This window comes from Gasterosteus aculeatus, chromosome 20 (assembly GCF_964276395.1).
Source record: "Gasterosteus aculeatus chromosome 20, fGasAcu3.hap1.1, whole genome shotgun sequence".
In the NCBI taxonomy this organism is placed as follows: Eukaryota; Metazoa; Chordata; class Actinopteri; order Perciformes; family Gasterosteidae; genus Gasterosteus; species Gasterosteus aculeatus.
Window position 1 is genome coordinate 9,435,483 of NC_135707.1, and position 23,067 is coordinate 9,458,549.

Below are 23,067 nucleotides of genomic sequence, written 5' to 3' on the forward strand. Positions count from 1 at the left end.
GAAGGAAAAGCACAGGTGCTCCTAACATAGACGGCGGGTATGTTCTATTCATGCGTTCCAGCGAGCCAGCATGCACAAAACCAGGAGCCTGAAACTGGAGCAGCTAAAACAAATTCAGTCGTATTTCCTTTCATTGTTTCGGTGCGTTTACTACTGTTACATGTCCAACTATCTTCTGTTTAAAAGGTCTATACAGATCACAACCTACTATGAGTTTTTGTCAACCCGCACGTCTCTCTTCACATGAACACATTCGGATATCGTCCGTCTTAAAGGGGTAATTTTACATTTCTGAAGGTATTCGGACACACTTTGCATTTGTCTGCGTGTGCAAATGTATTTGTGTGTATGTGTATGGTCAAATGGGACCTCTAATTAAGACTCTAGGGGTATCTGCTATCTGTCAGCAATAATCGATCGGCCGCAAGACTGACAGCTCACATCGTGTGTTTGTGTTTGTGTCTGCTCACATGCAAGTTTGAGCCTGTGTTCCAGGCTCTCTGCTTCTTGGTTGTTTTTTTTAACTCGTCACTCAGAAATGTCGCCATTGTAAAATGTAACATTGTGCGCATGCTGCGCACAAGTGCACACAACCACACTCTCATCACTGCAAAACTAGTGTGAATGGTCTTTTTCTCAGCTTGCATCCCGAACAGATTATTGTCCGACATGAAACGCCATCACACTTATTTGACAATGTTTAACTATGTTCCCTGGTTGGTCATAGCGTTTAGTGATTTTAGTATCCTGAAAAGTCTTAGATTCTAGAATTAGGAAGGAACACTTTCTTTGGGAGTGAATATTTTGTGTTCAACACGGTGCACTACACACTCACTCTGAACTTTACTTCCCCCACACACACAGTTAGAGAAGCTGTTCACAATTTCACTACCACAGTTACTATCAATCACCTGGCTGCCTTAGGAAGTGTGTGTGTGTGTGTGTGTGTGTGTGTGTGTGCGTGTGCTGTTGCGCAGGAGGACGAGTGAGTGATGGCAGTGACAGTATGGATGGCATGTGCTGTGAAATGTCACCGTGGCGATCGATGGTGTTTAACGAGGCTGGAGGCTGATCTGGACCTCATGCTAACATGTAGCTGTTCAGGCTTCCCTCTTCCTCCCCCTTCCCACTCTCCTAATCCCCTTCTACTCTCTCTAAGAGCCCACGGGTCCCCCGGGGGGGAGAGCCAGGGGCTTTTACCTGTCAAGAGGCTTTTGTGTCTCACCATACAGCCATATGAATCGCAAATACAATCAGCTCAATTTAGGCCTTTTGCTGACTTTAAAAAAAGGTCTTGAAAAACTGTAAATCTGAGTAAAAGTAATATAATTAAATAGAAATCAAAGCACAGGACGCAGTTTGGCAGAATAATCAGAACTAGTTTATGATTTCAAAGTGCTGAACAGAAAATCCAGTGAACCAAAGAGAAAGAAAATAAGAATCAAACGCAAACCAAAGAGGGACATTGAAAAACACCAACTTTTTTTTCTTTTTTTGTTTTCTCTTCTTCAAAAAACAACGCACAACTCGTACCACAATATTTGAAAAAGCTAAAAACACTTCAAAATATTAGTTTTGTATATATATATATATATTCATATTTATATCTATATAATTTGCTTTTTCATATTTTAAACTGCCGCCGTGACTGTGAGTGGGTGGTGGGGGCCCGGGGAGATCCCCAAAGACCAACAGTCTGAGACACAAACACAGCTGTTTTGACAGGCTATGGCCACTCCTGACAGCTTATAACACACCATGCATATGATCCTCCTCTAAGCGTACACACAAAGACAGTATGCAACTAATCCATCCGCACTCTCACACGGCCTCCACATAAAAACAAATAGAAAAAGAGCATGACTGCGGAATGTTTCATCCCTGGACATACAGCTGTCGAGCACCCTACTCTCCCCGACTCGCCGCCACCCTCCAGAGGAGCAGGTAGGGTGTGTGTCTGTGCTTCTAGCCCTTGTCAGGGTGTAAGTGCTTCAAAAGCCAATTTTTGTCCACGTTTATTCCTCCATTCTTCTTCATGACCTATGATTTAAAAATGAGTTAATTTAAAAAAACAAGAAAAAAACATACTAGAGCGAGTTCAAGTCTGGGCGACTCAGTCATCAATCGTTAGTGCACAACATCTCCTCTGCTGTCTAAAGCGTGGACTGTCTCTTTTTGTTTAGCTGCTGATAGTACAAGTCTTTCAGTTGAAATAATTTAGAGTTTGAAATTAAACCATTAATTCTCCACTTATTCCTTTTGCGGCGAGACAGCACTTAAGAAATTGCACTTGGAATCACGAGCCCAACTCAACAACCACTTCCATGTGTTTAAGAAATATCTGTCTGCTTTGTTGGATGATCTCTGCCATTTCAGGACATTTTTAGTATAAAAAAAAGCCCCCTTCCGAATTTCAGCAGGAGGATTTAGAATACACAGTAACTTGTGTTTCACTGGGCCCGCCCCTCCCTCTCTATTAAAAAGGAGTCCTCATATTGGATGTCAGGCAAAAACACAGGTAAACAGTATTCATAAACCGTCTTTCTTTTTTGCTGGAAGAGGACAGTCATCTTTCTGTCCATCCCAACCTCGTCCTCCTCCCCCACATGAGAAAAAAAACGGAGGATCGAAGAAAAAGTGGTGAAGCGCTTGTTGTGATCGTCTTTTAAACAGGTGAAAAGCGCTCCGTCGGCTGTAGTCAGCTGTTGAGTGCAGAGCGTTTGCTCGTCTCTCTGCTCTGTACAGTCAGAGTGGACCGAGAGTCTCTCCAAATGTGTGTGCGTGCTCCATGAGAGGTCGGGAGGGGGGGAAGGGGGGCCGGAACAGAACGTGACGTGGGTTGTTTCTCTGTGCGGTCATCCCACCCGTCAGTAGGGCAGAGTGTCCAGGAACCTGTCAATCAACGGAGGGGGCTGCACCAGGTCCTCCAGCTTCAGGTAGAAGATTCGTTGAAGGCCCTGGGTCCTCTGGGAGCGGAGCTCTGCTCTTAGACCCAGAACACGGCTCAGAGGGGTCGCGGGCTTGGACGAGGAGGAAGCGGGGCTGCAACCCAGGTGGTCTCTGAGACAACAAATGACTCTGTTCTGCAGCTCCTCGACCCGCTTCGAGTCCTTCAGACCTGGTACTTGCTCTGTGGATCAGACAGACAGAGACATTAGGAAAAGTACAGATTAAGCAGCAGAAATTACATCCTATAAAAAAGCAGACATACATCAGAGCTCGTACAGCTGACAGAGCATTAGCTACATCTTCTTTTATATTGAATTCCACCTCATTAGCCGGTATAGCTAATGTTCTTAACAGGCCTTAACTTGTCTCACTCACTGCGGATCAATACGCAGTCTAACCTAATAAGCCCCCTGTACACTGTGTACACACAAACACACACACACTCACTCACTCACACACAAACACACACACACACACACTCACACACATACACACTCACACACACACACACACACACACACACACACACACACACACACACACACACATACACACTCACACACACACACATATATATATACATAGCTTAAACAAACAGTTAAACACACACTAACACACACACAACACACAAATTGTCCCTGCAATTTAAGGCATTGACAAAAACAAAAGTGTTCAACAATTAGCTGATTATTCGGCCCCGTGAGCAGCCAAATTAAATTAGAAACACACGCATGCACACACACTGCTGCCCGTAGCAACTCCTGTGGCACCCGTACCAGGCTTAATGTGACACTAACTCATTCTGCAGAGAACAGGGTGTCCAGCCCCACACACACACTCACACACACACACACGTCAATCTGCAGGGAGGCTGTCAGTAAGACCAGTCTCACTTTGAGGTATCCAGTATCTGAAGCGTATTTATTGTTTGTTAATATGACTCTTTTGTTTGTTCTGTGTTTGCTTCCACAGAGTCACCGCGGCCCAGCTTTCACGGCGGCTTTCAGACCTCTCGCACACTCCCGCTTCCCCTCTCTTTCCCCCATCCCTTCTTTCTCTATGCGCGCAAACTCCCGGGGAGGGATCAATGACTGCCTTTCTGCAGGGGCCACTCTGAAGCGGTCGATCGCCTGGCGGCTCTGGCGGCTCTGTCGTGGCGGTGCTCCGTGTGCTTTACCGAGGTGGCAGAGAGCCACTAAGAACGAGGCGGACGCCATTCCAGAGCTGTGCTCCACGGTGGGCTGGTCGATGAGGCACAGAGTTAAGTGCTCCCCCAGAGAGTGAGGATGGGGTCGGAGGGCTTACACAGAGGCAGAGGAGGTGGAGGGAGAGGAGGAGCAGGTGGCGGAGTGAGGTAAGAAAGATGAACATAGGGGGGAGGGGGAGGGGGGGTTTTACCCATTACACACTTGTACGGTGTCTCTGATGTAAACGCGTAAAAAGGTGGAATATTAATTGCACCGGCCTCCTCTGTCACCTCTGAGTACCAATCGACTGTTTCTAATGTGCTTTACTAGTCGCTCCCGTTCGTCTCTTCGACTATCCTTAATTTTTTCACACATGCACACTGATTAGAGGGCCAGGTGCGAGGCAGGTGCAGCAGGTGCTCCAGGATATCGGGTTCTTGTTGCAGGCAGAGATGTGTGTTTTTCAGCGTACGTGTGACGTTAGTGGATGTATTCACCTGATCACTGTCACATGAGTTCACCCGCAGGAAAAGCTCCGGATAAAGGATTTTCATCCGTATATTTTTGCGAGAACAGCTTGTATGATCGACAATGTTCTTTGTGGGGGTTAATGGAGAAGGGCAGCAGACTCGCAAAGCAGGCTTCTTTTTTTTTTGTCAACCTCATTCATACGTTTTTGTATTTCATTTTTCTCCCGATTGTGATTTTGAGATTTGAAAGTCATTGGCTTGTTGTTTTTTTACCTGTGAGCAGTACAAGGGCGGCCAGGCAGGCAAAGGCGGAGGCGTCCAGGTTTAGGCTCTGGAGGTGGGTGGAGAAGTCCCGGACGGAGTCCAGCCACTCTCCGAACCCACGAAGGCACTGGAACCTGTGCAGCACCAAGCCATTACAGAACACTAGTTTATCCTCCGACAACATCGACCTGAGACGAAGAGGAAAAAGGAGATGACGGATTTTGGTTAGAGCTCTCGTCCAATGAAACGCCGCAGTTTCCCTCATGTATTGTAAATATGGCTTGAGATACTGGGGCAAGGAAACAATTACAATAAAAACAATGAGAAAACCTGGCAGTATGTGCACCCACAAACAAACGGGACACACATCAAACACAGGCATGCAGCTGATTAAGGTTGTGTTTTCCAAATTATAGCATTTTAAAACATTCCTGTGTTTCCTTCTGGCAGACGGGGTGAGGGGGTTAGAGCAAAGTTCTGCTCCATGTGTGCGTGTATTAGATAGGTGAAGTGCTTTAGCTTTAATGTGCCCGGCCTGCGGTGTGCAGTGGAAACACGAAGCCTTAATGAGGAAATGAAAAGGCTTCTCAGATGCATTTAGCCATCAGTTACTCACGACACACAGCATCCCACTCGTTTACCACCATGCAGAGAGGGAAAGAGAACAAGCAGTGAATGAGGGGGGGGGGGCGATGACTAGTCTTCATTACCGCTTAAATGAAGAGCAGGTCTTTTTTCAGAGAGCAAGAAAAGTGTTTTGTTGGAAGATCTCTAGAAAATGGGTCAAGGGCAGAAAGTGTGCGCTTGAATGACGAGATGACGAGAGAGGGAAAGCCTGAGAGACGTGGGGGGGGGGGCGGTAAGGAGGAGAAGCATAAAATCCCATCCCGCACAGAAACATTGGTTTAGCAGTTATGAAAAACAGACAACAAGGTGGTGGGGGGGGGGGGGGAGGTATACGAGTGATGTTGAGAATTTAAATAAGAACAGATGATGGGAGAGATGAGTCAAAATCGGAGATGCTCACCGAATGACTGACTGATTTGTATTTTTTACACTAAGTAAGTTAACCCCTGGATCTTTGACATGTCCCTTAAATGTCTTCAATGTTTATGCAAACTACAGAGTTCTAGAGTTGTAAGTTGTATTCCCGATCAGTTTATGAGCAATTCTTCTTGATATTGTGCATTTAAGATTCTGAATGTAGTGACTTGAGTGTTGGCATGGGGAATATGTTTAATCTTCTACTTCATAAAACAGAAGGAACAGCATGTTAAGAATTCAATAGAATATAACTCACTATAAATGTGTATGAGACCTAGTGGATACGGTGAATTACCCTGATTGAGTAAATTCCCCTCTGGTACACTGAGCTACCAGCGAGTTACACAATTCTATTTGACCCATGTCTGATAGTAGCACATGAGCAAAACTAGCAGACAGGCTGGCAAACAATCAGCCAGGCAGATGCACACACACACACACACACACACACACACACACACACACACACACACACACACACACACACACACACAGCTGGATGTCTGCCACACATTCCACTCACTCCTGACTACACTGTCACCACGGTAATCAACCAATAACCACAGAAACTGTTTGGTAACGGGGTGCTTACGGCAATGCCATCCCAGAAAAGCAAAGCAAATTTACTCTGCACACACGCACACACACACTCAGACACACACAGCCTCACAAGCGTACGGACATATTCTTGCGCAGAGGTCTGCGAGGCACCTGAGTTCAGCACGGGGTCAATGTGAGGCTGCGTCAACAACGAGATGGGAGTGCGGACCTCGTCCTCGCAGATAAAGTAAGACACGGCCGTGTTTGTGCGGTTTCTTCTGTGCCGTGGGAGTCTGGCTGATGGGAAGATGAGCGGTGTGCGTGAGCATGTGTGCGTTCGACACGGGCCCGTATGAGTCCACCATTTAGCGTGAGTCAGAGTTCCAGCATGATTTCCCCTCCTGCTGGGACTGTGATGCCACCACCCGTCCTCTACCCACCCTGCACCTGGAACTTCAGCGGGAGGAGGAGGGAAGGTTGGGATTCTACATCATCAGTGTGCGTGAGTGTGTGTGAGTAAGTGTGCTTGAGTGTGTGACTGTGTTGGGTTTTCTTCACCAGACGACAGCGCAGACAAAGGGATGAGCTTGTATCCCAACCCCGTCCTCCTCATAAATTTGACCAGCCGCATGCCTTACGAGAACAGAACGGTAACCCGGGGCAATTCTGAGGCAACGATGGGCAAGGGCAGTCATAATGGCACCACAGGTATCCAAGAGCGAGACACACACATGCTCACACACAAACACACACATACAACCAATGGAGGCTTGAAGTAAGTTAAGTCGATTTCCTTTTTTAAAATTTCAGTCAGCTGAATAGAATATGTATTTCCTTCTATAACAGTCCTTTTCAGATACTCAGCTGACTAGCTTTTAGATGGAATTGATCCAGCCAATTCACAGTTCACAATGTTAGCACAGTTTTAGGCCGCAGAACACACACAGAGCTCTCTGTGCGTCAGATATCAAACGAGAGGAGCGGAACTCTGTGGGTGTAGCTGCTGTCACAGACTTCCATTCATAATTTGGTTCAAATAGAGATTACTCAGCTCCACTTCTCCTACTATGGAAGTTTCTAATAAAGTCGTAGTGTTTAAATATTGCGAAAGATGTTTTTAGATGCGCACATTTGGATGGAGATGTGTGCACGCGTTTAAAAAGTGAAAATAAGCTGCTAAAAGTTGTCATTGATTTTTCTTTTTGTTCAGGCATCAAACCCCCTCGTCCCATCTTACCTGTGAGCCAATCGCAGGACAAACAGCTCCAGGAAAGCAGAGTCAATGAGCAGGTTCTGATCGTCACGCTGAAGCTCGGAGAACCCGGGCAGCCGCTCTGCCCAGCATCGTGTGGTTTCCATTGAGATGGTGAGCAGCCTGTAGAAGAGATGGATGTGCTCGGCATCTGAGGAGGAGGAGGGAGGGTCGGCAGCGCTGAACTGGGGAGGGAGACAAACGCCTGAATGATCCCCCTCAACGAGCCATATTTCTCACTGAATGCATTTTCTTTGGCTAAAATGGAAAAAGAGAGTGTGTTGGCGCTACCTGGCTGTAGTCGAGGTCCCGAGGGGTGCAGTGAGAATAAGCCCTGACGAGAGCGGAGAGCAAGCTGAGGGGCGGAGAAGGAGGAGACGCTTCTGTCTGAAGGGGGCTCTTTGGTTTGGAAGGCAGACGGCCTCGGCGCCCCTTCAAGCTATCAGTACGAACCACTGTGAACACAATATGGATGAAAATGTTTGGCTTAATCGTCCAATATCCACGCAGCATTGACAATAACTTCTAACTGAACTGTCATCAATAGCGGTAGGATTAGAACTGAGGCTTTCATCACTGCTTCCCAAGCTTCCCACAGCCCCCACACAGGAGGCCACTGGCCACTATAGCCAGCAGATGGCGGTGGAGCTGCTCTACGGGCAGCACGTGTGTCACAGGGATGAAGAGGTGCGTTTAGGTTTGTTTGCATTCATGACAGAACGCGTGTGGGGGATAAAAGATGAAGAGAAGTGAGGGCAGTGTGACTGCGCGCCGCCGCTTCACATCAGCAAAACATCCCCACTGTGCGACAACAGGCAGCTGTAACTGATGTGATGATGCACATGCAGAGAACGTGTGAGAACGTGTACGTGTTCTCGACGTGTAGAAAAAAGTGTTCGATGGATGCATCAGCCATGTCATTAGCGGTCCATTAATCCCTGATTGCAGAGACAAACGTCATCATCGTGGACTGGAGGTCGAACGTAAGTTGCAGTAGGATGTGTGTGTGTGTGTGTGTGTGTGTGTGTGTGTGTGTGTGTGTGTGTGTGTGTGTGTGTGTGTGTGTGTGTGTGTCGTATGGTCGCTTCTCTCTTACCTTCCTTCACCATGCCCACACTCAGACACTTCTGGAAGCGGCAGTATTGGCAGCGGTTGCGTCTCCTCTTGTCCACAGGACAGTTCTTACTGGCCAGACACACGTACTTGGCGTTTTTCTGCACGGTGCGCTGGAGAGAGAAAGGAAACTCGCATTCCGATATCAGCCTCCAAACACAATCAGCCAACTAATATTTGATTTGTTTAATTCAATTTCTGCCCCCCCCCCCCCCCCCCCCCCCCCCGCCGCTTCCCCATCAAAGAACGAAAGCGGAATCTCGCAGGTCAGATTTTAATTACGCTCTGAAAGGCGGCGCTGACATCAGAATAATTAGATAAAATTAATTTCCCAACAAGCCTCGCCTGCAGGAGGGACAATTGTATTAGCGCCGGAGCTGACAATGGGGACCGAGCGTGTGGCGGACCGAGGCGGGTCCCGCGAGACTGGGGGGCACGTCGGTCGTAAGAGCTGCGTGATCAGATTGTTTGTGAAGCTCGTGGGTCAGTTCACGGGACCTCCGGGGCCTCGCGCGCTGCCCCTCTCTCAATGGGCCCCGCGGGAGCTGTTTTCTCCTCGGCTGGCACGGCGCGATTATTACTGACCTTATTAAAATGAAATCGGAAACGAGCCACGTGGGGGGGGGGGGGGTGAGCTCCCCGCGTGGATGAAAGACAATATTAACAAGAGTGGCCCAATGTCCGTCCGCAGTGTGACAGTGCAGGAGAAGCGCGCAGTTTTTTGGTCAGTATTGTTAATAAACAAACCACAGGGGTGGATACTATCAGCACTGGTGCAGATCTGTTACATCCGGTGAGGTCTCCCGCTTGACATCCTTTACAGACGTCTTATTTTGGATTAAACTCCCAATGAGCAAGTCTTTGCCTGAGGTGCAAGTCTGTTACAGCGAATTACACGATGATAAAATTATAATTCGCAACGGTGTTTACATTCATACTCATAGTCGCACTGTGACTCCAGGAATCCACTCGGACAAGACAGCAGCAGAACAAACTCCGAATTAAACCAAATGCAACATGGAACGTGTCGCAGCTTCTCCTCTTCTTTAACGCCTCTAAAACACATCAAAACAAATAAATCCAATTAGGAACCCCTCGCGCCACACATGCCCGTGCCCCCGGGAGACCAATAACACACCAATTATTCCATATGCTCCGGCGCGAGTGCGGGACTGGCGCGTAATGGGCGCCAGCGCCGGATGAGAGCCGTTGCCATGGCACCGCAGATCGCTATGAATGAAATCCCTCTCATCCCTGCGATGGTCAGTGACCCGTGCGCGCGGGGATACGTTAGTTATGGTCATTAATGTGTTTGAGAGGAAATAACATCCGTTTAGTGGGAGATCGAACTAAACATGAACCGGAACGAGAGGCTGCATATGTTTACACGTGAATAAGTCCGCACCGACGCGAACAAAAAGACTTCCTCAGTCTTTCGTGTATGGAATTAAGCTGCTTGAGTTCAACTTTTTGTGTGTTACTCTGATGTTTGGATTTGAGGTGTACATTTTTTTATTTCTTCTCAAGGTTTTGCAATAAGTCATGTATAATGTGTTTTTTTCATGTTTTCATGTAAAAGTGGTGTAAACTGGTTTGCTTTTGGTGACCAAAGGGCGTAATAAAAAATCAGCTTCCAATAAAAGGCTAAATTTGGAATGATCAATGAGCAGGCCTATGTCTCATGTCTCTGCCATGTCTCTTTGGTGTGTATGTGTGTGTTTTTATTTATGTGCGTGTGTGTGTGCGTGTTTGGTTGGGGCTCTTGTGACCTTGCCTTCTAATAAGCAACGTGGGGCAAGACTGGCGTCTCAGAGCAGAGACACGACATATCAGTCTCTGATCGTCAAACCAAATTATCTCAATATGGTTAGCAAATCTGTAGACCCTATTGTGCTCATTGCATTTAGTTAAGCTCATTGTGTGTGTATTTTTAAAAGCACGGTTTATATATTGTTCTTGGTCAATTACTCTATGTCTTGTTTTTAAAGAAAATGTTAGTGGCTCAATTTCACTTTGAGGGCGACACTGACCAATTTCAAAATTTGCATCCGGCATCTGAAAGTGGAGGCTTGGCAGTAACGCAGGCGAGGTCAAGGTCTTAATGAAAACGCGTTCAGTTAAATGTTGACATTCAGAGTTGAGGAATGAGACACATGGAGTACAATCCCGTTCACAAACGCCCACGTTTACAGGAGCTCACACGCTGTGGGTGTTTTAGGGGCTGGATGGAGGCAAATACTTGACATGTAACATGCGCTAATAGCCTGAGCCTGAATTAAAAGCCTCTAGGGACTTTGTTCCCCTTCTCCTCCTCCTCCTGCCTCAAATCCTCTGCTTCTTAATCCGACGCAATCGCTCTCTCTCTGTCTCTGTCTGTAGAGGAAGTGAAAGGGTGATTTAAAGAGTCATGTGTGGGTACCTCCAAGCTGATTTAATTGTTTTCCTTTACAGAAAATATAAACTTAACTGTTAAAACAAGTGTGCAAAGTAATTCTATGTCTGTGTATCTGTGGGGGTGTTTAACTTGTTGTATTTCCTGAATTAATTAAATGTTGATGTTTCAACATTTAATTAGTATATAAAACACTTTTAAATAATATTATTTGTGTCCTGCATAGTGCGAGTACAACATCTGATCAGTTAATTCAGAAAAAACATATTCTAAATAGGTTTACTAAATTCATGGAAACCAGTGAATGGGCCACATTCTCCTGCAAATATACAACATTTTAAAAAAAGATTTAAGACCGCAAATTAATTCACATTGAAAATATTCCACAGATTGCACTAATGACATAACAAAAGTGACAGCAAGCCTCTGTTAATGTGTATTAACCATTCATGGATAATTAAATATAATCAGAAAAAATATTTTTAGGGAACAATAAAACCATCAGGATAATGGAGGTAATGTGCCTGATAATATGGAAATGAGCAGGTGTTTGAAAGGCATGTTTCAGTTTCTGCTGTTGCATCCCAGACTAAGGGGGAGACAAACTGATAAACATGAACATTGTATATACGAATGTGTTGCTGTGTGCACGGCTGATTGCTTTTGCATGTGTGTGCAAAGGAAACATGGTGAGGTTTGACAGGCTGCTGAGCGCCGCAGCAAGCAGACAGCCTGCGGCCCGCTGCCACCAGACGCTGCTTTCATTAATTACTAAATAAAAACTAATTGTGAAACTAATTGAAAAGAAGGATAATTCATTTCCACCTACCAGAGGCATTATTCAATTACCTCTGTGCCCCCCCCCCTTCTTGCTCTCTCTTGTCTCATTCAGCCATGCTTAACAGCCAGCAAATGTTATAAATCAAAAACTGTGCAAGGAAATGACTCCACACACTGACTGGGAGTTTGCTGTTATTTGCATGATGTAGTGTACCACAACCACGTGTAGCAGAGGTTTGGTCTATCGTCTATGACACGGGGATGATTCAAATAAAGATATAAAAAACGGCATGACTAAAAAACATTTCCTGATTATGTTTAACTGAGTGGATGCACGTGTGCGGTGAATTGGATGTCAGACCGTGATATGAAGAAAGTTATAGATTTACTTAATTTGATAGACCGCATCTCAAACTGACTCATATCGTCCTCAGAAGATGTCAGTGAAATGTGGTCAACTTTGTGGCTACTGATTCACTACAAACACCCAAGAAGGAAACTTAGATTTTAAAGAGGGTTCCTTTCCCACTTGACTCATAGCACGAGTGACAGTGTTTGTGTTTTTCATCATCCCGTGTTCTCACCCAACACGAGCAAGCAAGTAAACACAGACAGACCTTGCAAAAAGACACAAGTTGGTTCACTGGGTTGCTGGGACAGACAACCCCTGTGGGAGTGTTGCGCTTTCATGATGACTCTAAAGACGATTTGAGAGGGCGCGGAGACGAGTGCAGACGGGAGGTGAGGCGGCCGCAAGAAACTTGCCTCAAATCAAACATGTCAGTCAGTTTAAAGCTTCTTGCAGCTACGGGGTGATATATTAAGGTGGCGTGTGTATGTGTTTGTTGGAAAGAAGCCACAGAGGCACGAGAGGAGTACTTTAAAATACTTTTAGGAGTACATAGAATAACAGTAGTTATTTCTTAAATTGACAAAGGTTTTAAGCTTTGATGAGGCCTTCTTTGTTGGAGCAACAACCCTCAATGTCATATTTGTTCGAAGAAGTTTTTACCTTGAAGAAGCCCTTGCAGCCCTCACAAGTGCGCACGCCGTAGTGCTGGCAGGCTGCATTGTCCCCACACACCGCACAGGTGCCCTCCCCTTGGGGTCCCCGTGGCGGAGGCGATGGCAGGCTGTCTCCTAGTAGGGGGCCACAGGGCCCAAGAGCCAGGGAGCGGAAGGCGAGGCTGCCTCCCCCGGCCCCGCGGTGCAGCTGGTACATGGGCTGCTCCAGGGGCGGACAGTGAGGATGGGAGACAGAGGAGGACGAGGACGAGGACGAGGACGAGGTGCGAACCAGTCCTCCAGCCAGGCTGTCGTAACCGCCGACGCTGCCCCCGCTGTGGGGAGGCGAGTGCTGGTAGAAGTGCTGAAAGCGGGGCGACTTGAGGGGGCCCGTCTCCAGGCCGGAACCCAGAGAGTGCGGGTGCGAAGGAGGGGCCAGGTGGTGCTCCTCCCACAGGAATGACGTGCCGGGCTGGGGGGGCATGGACGGGGTGGTGGGTGTGGATGGGGGAGACTGTTTAAAGTACATAGTGGAGGACGACATGGCCTCCAGTGGCGGAGCAGTCGGATAGCTCTCCTCCTCCTTTTTGATGGGCCTGTGTGTGGGCATCTGGTAAAGGCAGGAGGACTTGGGCTCATAGCTCCCCTCCACAAAGACATTAAAGCTGGGTAGGGAGGTGGTGGCGGCGGCAGAGATCTCACCGCCACCCAGGTCCAGCTTGGTGTAGTCAGGGGTCATGAGGTCAGAGCTATAGCTGTCTCCCTGGTAACTGAAGGACTGGCCAGAGTAGGCGGAGCCTGGAGGGGCGGGCCCGTATTGAGCCTGCACACAGGGCATCTCTGGCAGGGAGACAGAGGACACGCAGAGGACAGGTTAGAGCCGCGTGGCATATCAGACCACGTGTATTCCAAAAGTTTTCAGTCAAATGCATTGTATTGGTGTTAGTAATGCACAGCTGTATGGCAATGAATAGTCAGTGAGGAAATTACAGGTAACCACTGATTTAAATATAAGAGCAGGACATCAGGAGGGAAACTACCCACAGAACAGAAAACAGGAAGGGCACTTCTGTAACTACATGCAGGGTAGTGCCAAACAGGGTCAACAATTAAACAGTGCATGACTAAAAGTTTCTGCACAGCTTTATTGGAACAGGCAGTTTTTCAGCTCTTGAGGTGTCAGAAATTTTGCAGAAAGTTTTCTGAATGCACCATTTAAGGAATATGAAAATCTTTCCATTTACCACCATTTACTCAATTTCCTGCTTGAGCCCTTTATGCACCTCGCTGCATAAGTAGAAACAGTTGGAGCAGGCACACACCACCGCAGACACTGTCGACTCTCCCACCATTAGTTGTTTAGCAAGAGAAGCTGCACATTATCAGCACGCAACCTCTGAGAAAAAGCTGTCAAAGCAAAGATCCGAACCCACTCAATTGACCGAAATGCTTAAGTATATGCAACCAGGCTGTGTGGTGTGTTTGTGTTGCACGTGTGTGTGGGTGGGTTATGGTGGTTAATCAGATGGGAAAGCAGATGAGATAACAATAAAGAATAATGAAATCCCAATGGTGGCTGTGGATGCTCTCAGCCCCCCTTCCCCGCCACACACACACACACGCACGCACACACATACACTCACACACACACACACACACACACACACATGCACACGCACATGCACACGCACATGCAGACTCAGATATTTCCTTTAACTGTAACAGACGCCATGTCTTGAGCTTTTCCGCTTGGTTTGATTGCGTCACAGCAGCTATAGGCCACCTCCTCATCATCTGCGTGTTTGTGAACTCCGGCCCTGTCTTATCAAACCCCTGACGTAATACTCCACACCTGTGTGCGTGTGTGCGTGTGTGTGTGTGTGCGTGTGTGTGTGTGAGAGAGTGCGGGCGGGCTAATCGGTCATGAGTGTCAGCGCAGGCGACGTTTTGTGGTGTTTGCTCGTCGCTCCTGAGAAGGGAACTGTCAACACAGCGCAGCTCCCATTGACGCCCAGCATGCGCGCTGCCGTAATCGGCCTCGTCCAACGCGCGTCATGTTTGTCTACAGTCAAATATGCGAAACACCGGCTCCTGCTGTTGTTACAGCGCTCACAAATACCTCGATCCAAAGCGACGCGCTCAGGCTCGGTCAGGTAATTAAAGCCCCCCCCACCCCCCCTTTAAAAAAAAAAGAGAATCCTCCACTAACGCCTGTAGGCTGATAATAATACAAAATACTTTCCATCTTTTAGTTAGCGACCGTGTGTGCCTGCGGGGCACGGATGTCAGTCATGGCAAAAGCAGACTGAGTGACACATTCATTTGAGCCGCTCTAACACAATTAAATGATTCCTTGAGGGGCAGCGTGCGTTTTGGCTGTGGGGTTTCGAGGAACAAAAGGATGACTCAAAGCGTTAATTAACGCAAAAGGGACACTCATCGATTTATTAACTTATCCATTTATTTCATTTATTTATTTCGGTGGTTCTTATGACAAGATGAAAAAAGGGTTTAAAAAAAAAAAGAGAGTTGACCTCTTACACTTGACCTATTGGGAAAAGTTAAAATAACCTTGCAATTGGTTTGCAAAGAATGGCGGTTTCTTTGGTAATTTCAAACTTTAACTTTAAATCCATTATTGGGGGGAAGCGTTTGGAAATAAACCTACACTTGTTTAAATGAGGATATGAGTCAAGCTGTCAACCTACGGGTGCTTGACATAGTTACGTTGTTTTTCTTCTTCTACTGACCAGCTCTTTAACCCACTTGGAAAAACACACATGTGGGCGTCATGGGGCCTTTCTATACCTCAAGTACTTTTGCAACTGATTAGAGGCATCAGAGGAAGGAAGGAATTTATCTGTGAGCGGAGGAGAGTAACTTCTGGCTGTGGCTATTTGTTGTGTCAATAGGTCAAGCCCCAGATCACTGTTGGGTCTTTATTTGTGTGCGTGCTTGTGTCTTTGTGTGTGTGTGTGTGTGTGTGTGTGTGTGTGTGTGCGTTGGATGTGTTCAAACCAATACAGTATTTTATCAACAGCTATGTATATGCAGACAGAAAATGAAGTGAGAATTCATACTCCCGAGAAGAGGAGAATGACAAAAAAGAGAGAGGCCGATCAATTTCGCAAAACAAATAATATACAGACCATTTAATTAAGATCTACTGCCAACTGTACAGTGATGTTTGTTTAACGTGCTCGTCAAGTGACGAAGGATGCTTTTGACAACTTGTTTACTCAAACACACACAAACTTCCACGCACACTTACAAATGTTTTAACCAGTAAACGTGTCCAAGGTGTCAACATGAACCTGCATGTGCTCATTCTTCCAATAACACGAGCCCTTATGCTGAGAGAAACCTGTAAAACCTCTAGTGTCGGCACACAGCACATTCTTTTTTGTGCTTTACCTCTGGTGGTGTTTCTATAGCTTTCTCTCAGTAACACAGACAGACACACACACACACACACACACGCACACACACACACACACACACACACACGCGCGCACACACACATGCTCCCTAGTGCACCTTCTCACTCATAATAAACAATACAAATAGAACTGTATCTGTGGAGCATCTTTATTTTCATGCTGCTGCAGCTAACGAGGAAACCTTTATCCAACACCACCCTTAGATTGTCTTTTTTAGCAGGTGTGTGTGTGTGTGTGTGTGTGTGTGTGTGTGTGTGTGTGTGTGTGTGTGTGTGCGCACGCACAAGCAGAGGACAGATAACCCAAGCAGAGTCAGACACAGGTGGTGCAGCGTTGAGGCGAAGGGAAACAGTCTCTAACCTCGAGGTGTGCATTTCAACTGGACAAACTGCAGCTGTTCCAATAACTGAGCGCGCTTGTTCATTGTCAGAATGCCATAGATCTAACAAATAAAAACATGAAGTTGCAGATATAAATACAAAGACACATTTTTTATGGGGTCAGTGAATTATGACATAAACTCAGTGGCCTCACAGAATAAGTATAGGGATTTATATGCACACAGGCCCACACGAAATAACACTTACGCCATTGATAGTATGTGAAATATCAGGATTTTTTTTTATCATGGTTTCAATTTATCCAGGGCAAGAAATTATATTATGTGGAGATTGAATATTCACTTGTCCAGGATACAAATAAAAGGCCTAAACAAAAATTGCTGTAAATGAAACAGTACAAAAAGGTTGTATTAAGAAGATTAAGAAGCTGTCTTTGATCAATGTGATTCACCCCTGATTTACTTTGCCTGGTCTCAGAAATATTTTAATCTAAATATTGAAAAGTCAGTTCAGTCTGTATTTGCCAGCTGACACACACGATCCCCCATAAAGGGCACACGAGCTGACACTCGCACACAATAAAAAGATCATTTTAAGATCAAAAGAACATTTTAAAGAATTGTCTTGGATTTGCCATGCAATCTTAAACGCAGTTAAAAACAACCAATTCTACACGTAACCTCGGATTTCACCATTAAGCGGCCAATTTACTTCTCGGGGACTGCATTTATTACAAACAACAATACACTTAACGCAACCAGACACCCATTACACTAATAGATGCACAAAAACAGTCACAACATAAACCACAACAGTCGCATTCACGAGAGCAGATGCGAAGAAAGAAAGACACAGAGAAAGAAAGAACAAAAGAAAGGAAAACATTTGATGGAATTGAAAAGAAAGGGCTGTGCTGTTCACCTGGTGAAGGAGCCTCGCGCTGAATGGTGCTGAGTGTCCGGAGGTGAGGGCGCGCGTGGCCGCGGCCGTGACAGGGCTCCTGCAGCGGGGAGGAATCGGCGGGCGTCGCGAAGGAAACGTCCGATCGCCGGTGCTGAAAGCTCGGCCGGACTCGCTCTTCCGAACCTGGTTCCGTGGGACAGATGTCTGGGTTACTGGCGGTGATGTGGCGGCCCGCTGAATCAAAAGTGCGCGGTTCCTGCACTCGGTGATCACCGTAAGGCAGCGATGTGATCACTCGACTAATCGATGTTTCCTTTTTTTTTTTTGTTGCCCAAACTTCCTTTGGCCAATTTCCTCACGCTCTTTGCACATCAAAATGTTTAAAACCCAGATAGATAATGCCACACTATTTAGGGGGAAAAAGCCGAACTTAATTTTGCACTTAATAGATAAAAAATATTTGTGGAAAATATAATCTAACAAATAAAGTAAAGATGTTGGATGAAAATGAGCAGAACGAGGAAAGGATATTTAAAACTGCGCGCACATCGTTGCAGATGCAATTCGCCTAAATACGGCAAAACAGCAATTCTCCCCGTAAAGCCCATTGCGAGGCAAAGCAGAAGTAACATGTGCATGTTAAAATGAAACTAGACCAACATTAAACAGTGCCCAGGATCTGTGCTACAAAGAGAATAATATGAACCACAACTGAGGAACTTTAGCTCATTTCAAAAGTTGCACTTACGTGGGCGAAAGGTTTCATTCAACACTGAGCTGTCCTCTCTCGGGATAATAAGAGTCTAATGTTCTGCAGCTAAAGACCAGTTCAACCGGGCTGCAACTGTACACAGGTTCTACAAATACAGACCTACAAAAGTGGACACTTTTATGAAAGCCGTCTTTGACAGTCCCTTCAGGCCATCGGTTTTCTTGTCTGCGATCGCCACCGCCGACTCAGGGTTCATCCAGAGAGGAATTTTAAAATGCGAGAGTCGGACCTGAAACAGAAGCGGTAAGGCTTCTGTGCGCCGTGCGCCTCCGACTCCCTCACTGCAGAGGGGCGCACCATGGCCGCTGGATTCCAAGGCGCACAGCGCCCCCTTTCTGTCACAGCTGCACTCTCCAATAAACAAACGCGCGCTCTCTCTCTCTCTCTCTGTTAGACACAGCATCGCGGCCATACGGCCGGATACAGAGACCAGATCTCCGAGTCTGCATCTGGACCGACCCTGAGCTGCACGGAACTGCAGTCCGCTGTCATTTATTTGCTTTGTGCCAACAAGTACAAGTCCTCCACTTTGTGTTGGATAGCAGACACTTTTCTCCACAACCGGACCAAGTCTGAGAGGAAACGTGTGACTATCCTTCACGAGTCGTGAAATATGCTTGAAGAGAGAAAGAAAGAAGACAAACTAGAGTCAACAAACCATTCCGCCTGTATAACACTTACTTGAGCAGGATTGATTTTTTAACACACTCAATTCTGTGTGGGACCATTTGAGTGGAGAAAATAAATTTACACGCCAATAAAGGTTTTTTGGTTATGGAAGTTTTAGAAATAGAACGCAAAATAGCCCCCGTTCTTTACTCAGCTTATGAAGTGCACAACTGTGCGTAAACGTACTGTTGTGAAATGTTAGGAGAGTGAAGATAACGCTGAGACAATATTCACTCAAAAAAAAGGAAAAAGATAAAACAAACACTGAAAAAGTGAGACATTCGGTCGTTTTTTTTCTCACTAAATGAGCAAACGCCCCCCCCCCCCCCCCTCCCCACACTTGCTGTCTTCTCAGGCCGAACCGGTCGGAGGGGCTCTGGCCCTGCGCGCACCGGTAACCAAGAGAACGGCACAAGAGCCGCAAAGCACGCGCCCCGGAGCGCCGGTAGCCCCCCGGTAGCCCCCCGCACCAATAACCCGGGACAGCGCGGGGCTTCCAGCAAACAGAGACAGAGAAAAGAGAGCACATTAAAGTAGAGAGCAGAGAAATATGCGAGTACTGTAAATCAGTCCTGAGAGGGGGGGGGGGGGGGGGCTGTCAGAAGTCCCCTCGTGCGCGGTTGCGTGCGTGCCTAAACCTGAGTGCGTGAAAAGGGAGGAGGAGGAGGAAAAAAAGCTGAATAAAACTAGAAAATAACCTCGTTAGTTTCTTATCACACGTCATCGGATTAGCACCAAGGCGTACTTTTGCCATAGAATATATCGTCCGTGATGCCGTCAGACGCTTTAAGGAAACACAGATGCTATTCGGCTTCATGGTGAAGAGGGTGTTTTCCTGCGATCAGTGGTGTGAGAGGCTTCACAGAGACATTAGACAGTGAGACGGTTGATATTTGCGATTGGCCCCCAGGCAGGTGGACAGCTCACGCTGACTGATTGTGGCGCATTAATCGTAAAGGTGGACCAAAGCTGAGAGGCTTTACGTTTAGGTTTCATTTGTGAAACAACAATCTAAATTCACGGCCCATGTGGGCCAGATTGTGTATAAACACAAAACCTCACCCCCACTACACATTGCGTTTACTCATAAACAACACAACCCTTCGGACAATCCAAAATGAGGGGGTGAAAGCACACACGCACATATGGAGAATGACAGCAAACAGCTTTAACTCTGCTCTCCCTCAGCTTCTGAATGCAGGTTACACTATTGTCCACTCAGACCATTAGTGCGCCTGACTCCACTATTCAATGTCTCAGTGAGAGGCATCTCATTTCCATGACAACGAGAAAGGACATAATACCTTTTTTTCCCAGCGTAAATTGAAATGTAATTCAGCTTCATTTTGCTATTTGGAGACGCCACACGATGTGAGCAGCGTGTTGGAGTCTGACATATCAACAGGTTAGACGCACCGTGTTGGACGGGGCAGACACGGATGATCATAACAGAGTATCGATTTTAAGAATTAAGGTCGCTTTATATCAATATGAGGAAACGCACAGTGGAGAGATAAGTTCTCTATGAGTCCGGCAGTCCAACAAGTGGTACGCGCTGTACCGGAGAGTTTTACACAGTCATTCATTCACAGATTACTCACTGGTTTGCTGTAAAGGTTCCGTCTTTACATGTGGTAACAACCTCGCATCAAGTATCCCATTTTCATCCAGAATAATCACCAAGAGTCGGAATAATAAAGACAAATATGTAGAAAAAAAGTACAGCTAATATTGCGGAGGATCAGGATGCATCGGCGGCAAAAAGTTTCTTCTTCTAACTTAAAGTAGAAAACATGTGAAACGGAATTTAGAAAAAGAAAGAAAGAAAAACTCCCGGATATAAGGAGTGTGTCTTCGTCCGTTCCCGTGAGCGTGTCAGTGCTGATGGGTGCTTAGCAAAGTGTGGAGTTGCAACGCGGGTTTGTTTATGTGCGCCGTCTGAAGGGAGAAAGTCAAATAGTGCATTTATGTGGGCTCTGCCGGCTGGTATGCGCTACGTCAATGTGACGCCATGGGAGAGGTGACGTCACTCGCTCTCCCTCGCTCTCTTTCTCTCTCCACTACAGTACCAGACGCACAAGTCCCACTCACAGTGCCAGAAACAGAGAGAGAGAGAGCGAGAGAGAGAGGGGGGCGTGGATCAGAGGGAGTGAGAAGTTGAGGCGGTTGGTTTGATGGTTGCAGCGGAAGAAGCCAAGGAGGATCCGGCGGGAGTCATTCGTCGTTTTTACACCAGGCTCTTTATTTCAGTCTCTAATATCATCGTTAGAATGGAAACTAAATGGAAGAAAACAAAAATGTACAATTTAACTTTCCCTAAATCTCACAAATAAAAGGCCAAGCCACAGCAATCAAATTATTTGTTGAACTGAGCCTTTCAAGAAATATTTGATTGCGGTGCACACAAGTTTTTTTCATTATGTTTTTAAATGTTATTACATTTTATCGTCGTCCTTTACAATATTTTATGGATAAACATTGCATTTTTACGGTTGTTTAATACTTACTGAAGATATTGTGCCTTATATCGAGAAGAAGGCGTTGCTTCTTCCTGGCTATTTGCATGACCTCCTCCTATATCTTCCTTCCTTTAGACATTTGTTCATCGCCAGGTTCTTTTGAGAAGTAAAGTTAGATGAATTGACGATGAATTTTCCCAATACAAATTAATTTATTTCAATTTACTAATCAGATAGCAATGTCCAGCCTTATTTAGTCAAAAAGCAAAATCACGTAAAGTAATTTTGAATGCATATCTTGAAACTACCCAATTTTTAATTTGTTTTACTATGATTTAGAAAAAAGTTCTAAACTATAAACATTTTTTCTTAAGTTAATTCGACTCAGTCGTGGGCTACTGTTTATTCTAATTCCATAACCTAGTTTATACATTTGGTTATGAGCGAGGAATGCTAACACCAAGTGTCCAGATAAAACACACTATCCGGGTTGATAGGAAATGAAAGAAGCCGTCCACCCCAGCAACCTCGAAATTAAAACGCTGCCTCCGGAGCGGCTCAGAACACTAAATCACGAGAGCCAATCACGAGGTACGTAGCGTCACGATTCCGACCAATGACGAGATTCAGGGGGCGGGGAAGCCTTGACGCACTGAGGCTCGTGATTGACGCAAGACTTGTTGCTAAAAATAACTGGCCGACGGAGGCAGGGTGAGATAGCAGAAAGCCCATTCATTGTCCCGGGGCGGGCCCGACTATTTCAGCGTGGCGTTTGTGATCCAGCCAAGCCAAATATAGTCGTAGACAGGTATTTTTAGCCGTACAGCGTGTCCCCGTTCTCATCCGCCAAAAGCGACTCGGCCGATATAGGTTACAGGGAAGCGAGCCCCGGCTCCAAAATCAGCACACTCAGTGTTAACGTGTTATTCGGTGGTCCTACAGTCAGCTGACACAGCCGTCACACCAAAGACCCCAAAAACTCTCACTTCCCTGGCGACGTGGCTGGAACAGCCCGTAAGACGCGAACACGTGCTCGTCCACCAGACGCGCGCGCGACAGGTTTGTGGACGTGATTGTGTTCCGCGTGCTCCGCTTCCTCGCCACCAGCTGGGCACATGCTTCTATTTGAGCTGAGAGAGCGCCAGTTGGGACGAAGCACGGTGGTCGAGACTCATTTCCGCCGCGGGAGAAATCTGTAGGCTTGAGAACAAAACAAAACGTGCGAGGAGAGCTGCGCGGGGTTAACGCAGTCATGGAAATCCAACGTGCACCTGTCCGCGCGGGGAAGTCCCTCTGCGCGTGTCACCTCTGACACACACACACACACACACACACACACACACACACACACACACACACACACACACACACACACACACACACACACACACACACACACACACACACACACACACACACACACACACACACACACACACACACACACACACACACACACACACACACACACACACACACACACACAC

General features: G+C 46.5%; 1 protein-coding gene across 4 annotated transcripts; it reads right to left on the reverse strand.

Moving 5' to 3' along the window:
• Positions 1-1,358: 1,358 nt before the first annotated feature.
• On the reverse strand, positions 1,359-21,180 carry nr4a3 (nuclear receptor subfamily 4, group A, member 3). Of its 4 annotated transcripts, none has more exons than XM_040165532.2 (9): positions 20,723-21,082; positions 17,699-17,863; positions 16,797-16,878; positions 13,004-13,836; positions 8,803-8,932; positions 7,998-8,161; positions 7,692-7,891; positions 4,880-5,058; positions 1,359-3,130 (listed from the first exon to the last, which is right to left on the reverse strand). In XM_040165532.2, exons 3-9 carry the CDS (start codon positions 16,858-16,860, stop codon positions 2,868-2,870), a joined length of 1,833 nt encoding a protein of 610 aa, XP_040021466.1. In that variant the 5' UTR covers positions 16,861-16,878; positions 17,699-17,863; positions 20,723-21,082; the 3' UTR covers positions 1,359-2,867. The 4 variants fall into 4 exon arrangements, with proteins under 4 accessions (XP_040021466.1, XP_040021465.1, XP_077951202.1 ...); XM_040165531.2 differs by lacking the exon at positions 20,723-21,082 and adding an exon at positions 18,429-18,545; XM_078095076.1 differs by lacking the exon at positions 16,797-16,878 and having other exon boundaries at positions 20,723-21,180.
• Between the last annotated feature and the right edge of the window lie 1,887 nt (positions 21,181-23,067).